This window comes from Homalodisca vitripennis, chromosome X (genome assembly GCF_021130785.1).
Source record: "Homalodisca vitripennis isolate AUS2020 chromosome X, UT_GWSS_2.1, whole genome shotgun sequence".
In the NCBI taxonomy this organism is placed as follows: domain Eukaryota; kingdom Metazoa; phylum Arthropoda; class Insecta; order Hemiptera; family Cicadellidae; genus Homalodisca; species Homalodisca vitripennis.
The window spans coordinates 39,885,674-39,891,673 of NC_060215.1; the positions used below are offsets into that span (position 1 = coordinate 39,885,674).

Consider the following 6,000-nt stretch of genomic DNA (forward strand, 5'->3'; position numbering starts at 1 on the left):
TAAAAAAAGTCCCACACTGGCTTGATAATATTCTAAACGATTACAGGTAAAGCAATAAAACTTGGTACATCATTACTGCACATATAAATCTATTTTTTGAAGTAACTACCATGTTTTATCATGTCAGGGACATGGCCAGCAAGGAGTCAGGAGGAAATCTTAAATGAGAGCATAGGGCAAGTAGTACATCAAATTAAAGGTCTTTATTAGTAGACTACAATGCCGCAAATCTGACCTCAAAGGGGTCACTCTTTAAAACATTTCACTTGTTTAAAATTTGAAACATTTACAATGTAGGTTCTGTTTTGGATTTTTTAATATTCTTGTCTTGGTTCAAGTTGTGAAAGTTAAACTTAGCAAATGATTACTAGAATTAAGAAATAGTTATTAAAGTAGTTAGTGAATCTTCATATTCAATGGAGGATAGTCTATATGGAGTTCAGAAAAAAATTTAACACAAGCATAGCTCAAGATATATATTTTTTTAAAGTGTAATGTAAGACGTACATCAAGTAAAGCCCAAAGCACAAACTAAAAATAAGAACTTTCTATTATAATAACTGATACCAGGTTTTTCCCTTTAGCATTCATCTCTGTTAAACAATCCCTTTATAATGTCCCGCATTATTGTGACATGTGAAAACTTGTGTGACTTTGAAGTTGATAAAGTACAGCGATTGTGAGTATAATTCAAGTGACAGTGATAGTGATGAAAGCTTTGAAGATTGCATTATACCCTGATCTAGAAACTATTTCACAATTTAGTTCTAGATGACTCAGACCCTGAGGATGGAGGTTATCTAATATTTCTAATATCTAATATAAAAACGACTTGTCTAAATCCAGTGTTGTGAACTATGAATCTTACCATAGATCAACATAGTTACCATAGCTACTGACTTGTGTGGAACAATTAGTAGTGGGATTGATAAGACGGTGATAAGTATTTAATTTTATTTTATTATTTGAAGTTTGATTTTTAGATATATGATTAATTACATTTTCCTGTGTAAAAAGCGTTATGAACTATTAAAAAATGCCAAACGCTCAGTTTTAAATGTTGCACTTCAAAAAGTCTGTTGTTTTTTTTAATTTTGATTTCTTTTTTGCAAAATTGTTTATGTAACAAAGTTTTTAAATAAAGCATTTAGTTTCTTTCAATTTTATACAACAATGTAGAGGAACAATTATTTTAAACATTTCAAATTTCATTGCTCTATCGTAAACCAAAAAAAGTTATTACGGTATAACTAAACGTTTACATTTTCACCTAAATTAATTGCTGCTGCCAGGCCTGCAGAGACTCATATAACTACTACATATTGATGTTAGTATGTTAACCCATTGGGGTTAACCCTCTCCCGCCCGCAAGGCATGAATCGGCACGGCCAACACATAGCCACTGCAGCTTAAACGGCACAGATCGGCACCCACTGCTTTACCCACTAGAGCCGATAAGTGCTGCTCTCGAGTAGCAATATTTTGTACTACTACGGGTTGTTTGCTATCAGGAGACCATTCACTTTACTTTTACAGTAGATTTATTCCATTATTTTGCTATTTAAATTTGTTGTGCGGAAACAATGGCGGGTTGTAGTCGTACACTTCGTGACAGTGAAATCGATCTCGTTATTAGTAGTGATTGCGACGATTCAAGTGAATGTAGTGATGTATCAGCCTTGTGAAGTGGTTGGTGGCATTGAGGATGTAGTTCGGAGTGATCACAGTGGCAGTGACGGCGAGCCAGACAATGACCTTCACCAAGTAATTGCGCAACAAACAACCCCGCGCCACCGGCGGCACCCAGCTGTCCGTGTGCCCCCTCCCTGGTCTCGTACAGTCAACTTCATTGAACCAATATATAGTAAAATAATTAATATATATAATTATAGTTAATTACAATGACAGAACATGTGTAAGTTGAGGCGCCGTGTATTTTTACCGAGCACGACTGGCAGTGCGAATTAATTGAGTTTAGAAGCACCGTGAGCGCCTGGAAACAATGCGAGTGGGAGAGGGTTAAGAGCATAGTCAGCACTCATGCTCATATGTGCCTACAGCAAGGGTGAAGGTACCTTATCACGCAGCACCCAATGGTACATTACGTTAATCTCCAATCTTTGAGGTAGGCTATGAACCAGGCTTAACCTTTCTTCTGACTCCTTACCTGGAAGTTACAATTGATGTATGTAATTAGGGATCAACCTTTCATTGAACACAATACTGCGAACCAGTAAAAATCTGTTTGCAGGTCATGTGGCTTACGGGCCATAGGTTGGAGACCTCTGATGTACACATTACTGGATCTCATTGATTTTAATACTACAGAGACAATTTTTAATCACGAGGGATATATAGCTTATAGTAGTTTAGTCGTGACATATCTGCTAATAACCGAGATGCCCTGGTGCCAGATACAAAACAGTAGGAGCTCATGAGGTGGTATGTTAAAGTATATAGCGTATTACAATAATTCTAAGTATCTTTTGTTATTACAGAGCTTTCTGAGGTACTTTGGAGTATGGTGCTGAGGAAAGGACTGGAATCAGAAAGCTACACTGGTGCTATAATCCTGTACTTCTCATTTGGTGCATGGGCTCTATTCACGGTGGCTATCCTGGTCATGATGGAGGGGCTCTCAGCCTTCTTACATACACTTAGGCTGCACTGGTATGTCACCCAAACTGGTATATGCTAGTTTTACTTGTGTTTGATGACACTAGTTTGATAGTTTGTGAGTGTTTTGACTCAACCTGATCTGGATAACTTTAGCAGGTCAGGTTATTTTGTGAGTATATAAAAATATGTTTTTAACGACCATTCTGTGCGTTCATTATTTGATTGCATTTAAAGTTTAAAGTCATGTTGATAATTATAGTCTTAAATGTACAATGCTCCAAGAGTGATAGTGAAACAATGTTTAGAATTCAGTTTAGTGCCTTTTGAAAAACATTTTCATTGTGGATTTTTGTTAAAAAGATACTTAAGTGACACTAAAGACCACATTCATAAAAAAAGATAGGAACTCTGTCTGTTATTTAACATTAATATTTCATGAAAATTGTACATATGAAGATAGACCCTTCTTATGTTGTACAGTTTTCATTGTTACATTAAACTACCAGAGCTGTTAATACTTTATGGTTAAAAAATTATGTTTTGTAAGAAAATGAACTGGTTTGTGATCGGTTAGTTAATCTGTAACATTTCTTTAATTAATTAAAATATAACTAAAGAAGATATAGATTGTATATTGTCAGATCTAATCAAGAAGGCAGTTAAATAAGAAAATACATTTCTTGTTCAATTGGTTTTCTGTGTATTTTAGTGGGTTCTAAATGAAATTGTATTCTCTTAGTTTAGCAAGTTTTGTCACTAAGTTTTTTCTCTGTTCCAGGGTGGAATTTATGAGTAAATTCTACGTGGGTAGTGGATACTTGTTCCAACCCTTCTCTTTTAAACACATCTTAGAAGCGGAACAGACTGAAGAAGATTAAACAGAATTCAGTTCATGCTAGGAGCCTTTCGCTGTTTACTTTATAACTAAAAACTAAGCAATAAATGAAGATATTTTTACATATTTTATAAACATCTTTTGATGTGAATTTTAATTTTGAAATATTATCAAACTCAATTACATTCCTTTAAAAAATGTGTTGTTATTTTATTGATTGTTTTAGCCTTTAATTGCTTAACTGGTGCTACTATTAGTAGTTTTACTCTCCAACGAATTGCCTTTTATGGGACCAATAAACACCTATTTGTTGCAAATTGCTTGCATACTTTTTAAGATTGTTTGACTGTTTTCTTATACGGTTTGTTAATATTTTTACAGACATTCTCTAAATAAGACTTGTATTACTCTTGTTTTGTTGTTGTCTTTCTCAGCTTTACTCATAAGAGTACTTACTGTTCAGTATTAATTCAAATAAATTGTGAACTGTTTATAGTATTTTTATTCTATAGATGTTTTGGGTCTTGTAGTTGCGGGTTGTACAAGTTAGGTCAATAAAGACATGTCTTGCAATAATTTTGTTTTTCTTTCCTTTAATAATACCAATTTTATTAGAATATTTATGTAGTTTTTATATACCAAACACACGAGTAAATTGATGTTAGTTATTACTGTCTTTGTTTTAATCCTGGAAGCGTCTATCAGGAATTCTAAAGTGTGCTCTAATTTTTGTAGTTTTTACAGGGTCTCTGTAAATTTCGTATAAAATCCTATATGTAGTATATGTATAAAGTGTTATGTATAATTTTACTTATTAAGAATTAAAGAATATAGCTACAAAGTTTTGAAGTAATAATAAAAATATATTTATTTCTACAGCATATATTATATTTAGTATTTGACATGTGAAAAAATATATTACATTAATTTATTTGCATTATAATAAAATATTAAAATGTTCAACAGTCTGAAATAGCCAAATTGTAGGAAATTTAGTTTTGAAAACAAAAATATATAGTGATATGGGATTCAAAAATAAAAATGGAAATAATTTTTATGTTTGCAGAGAAAAGAGCAGTGGCAAATTTTTATCCATGTTCAGTTGCTAAGCAACACAATGAAATAACGATAATCAAAATTGACTCTCATGCAAATTGATGTTTTTTCTACCTTTTTATGAAGTTAACTGTTGTATAACAGAGTATAAATCAGTTTTTTTTATAAAGAAAACAAGATACAATACTTCTACTTCAGACTCATCAAAGTCAGTCATGTCAGATTCCATTTTAATGACATGAATATCACTCCAGACTCATCAAAGTCAGTCATGTCAGATTCCATTTTAATGACATGAATATCACTCGAGATACAAGAACAACCCATTCTGAAGTTTTATATAATCAAGACTGTATGATAAAACTTTGCTCAATTCAAATAAAAAAAAACTTCTGAATAAAGAACAAAATGATTCGTTCACAAACTATAATTTCCACTGCACAGAGATTAACAACGAAATCACATATGGAAAAACCACGCATATTTTTAACTAGAAACAATATAACATAAAATTAAAGACCTCTAAACATTAAAATAAACTCATAGACTTTCGATAATGTATAATTTAAAGGTATTTAACGCGTACAAATGCCTTTAGCGGTAAAATACGAATCGACCCTTTAGGGGTGATCGTACTTTGGTAGTTACGCGATATATACACACATGACACTGCTGCTTATTTCCAAGGGACATGAATTCGTCAAATTTCCTGTATTTTTATTTCATCTGTCTCGTTACTCACGCAAGCACTTCTTTATAGAAATTTAACCATTACAACTTTGAACTTACTTAAAACAGTAAAATAAACACATGAAAAGTGAAAAGTAAGAAACATACTGTTTGCATTGAGCAGACAGAAGATAGTCATCGGCATCCTGAGATAGTTCATAAAATCTCCCACAGGAAGCAAGCAGTACAGACTGATCGCGCTCGTCCACAAGCTTTATAAATCGATCAAACATATTAAATTTTTATTTCATTTTTGTGTTAAATATCGGTTTTATTATTGTACTTTCATTAGTGGAAGAATACATTTAGTTTTTATAAAATATTTAAAATAAACCCACAGCATTTTACAGGATAAGAGGCTTATTTTTCTTATTTAGTGGTGTTGAACGCCTCCCCACTCCAATTGCAATTTACATCAAGGGACGTCAAATTTTCTGACACAAAAAGAGGTTTGTAGGTTCAAAAAGGTTGAGAAACCCTGCATTAGAGTATAGCTTGTTCATCTCTGCGTTTAGTCAAATAAAGCAAACAATTTACTAATAGTAACTCTCAGTTTATAAATCGATTTCTACTAAAAAAGGGTAGAGGTTATTGGCGCTTTTCAACCAAATTGCAACATTGAACATTCATAACTCGGAAACTTGTGATCTGATTATTTATACAAACCAAATCTTTATCCACGGCACGTAAAAATACACTGTAATTGAGTATGTAACTTTAGAATTATATGAAAAACGTTGCTATTCAATTACAATCACAAC

At 32.6% G+C, this 6,000-nt stretch overlaps 1 protein-coding gene across 3 annotated transcripts in view; it reads left to right on the forward strand.

The window, feature by feature from the left end:
• LOC124368942 (V-type proton ATPase 116 kDa subunit a1-like) overlaps positions 1-4,027 on the forward strand; it is a 148,291-nt gene extending 144,264 nt beyond the window's left edge. For all 3 annotated transcript variants that reach the window (XM_046826503.1, XM_046826502.1, XM_046826504.1), the window contains exons 17-18: positions 2,499-2,670; positions 3,398-4,027. In XM_046826503.1, the coding sequence (XP_046682459.1) occupies positions 2,499-2,670; positions 3,398-3,497 (272 nt within the window). In that variant the 3' untranslated portion in view covers positions 3,498-4,027. The remainder of the gene's footprint in view (positions 1-2,498; positions 2,671-3,397) is intronic.
• The last annotated feature ends 1,973 nt before the right edge of the window (positions 4,028-6,000 follow it).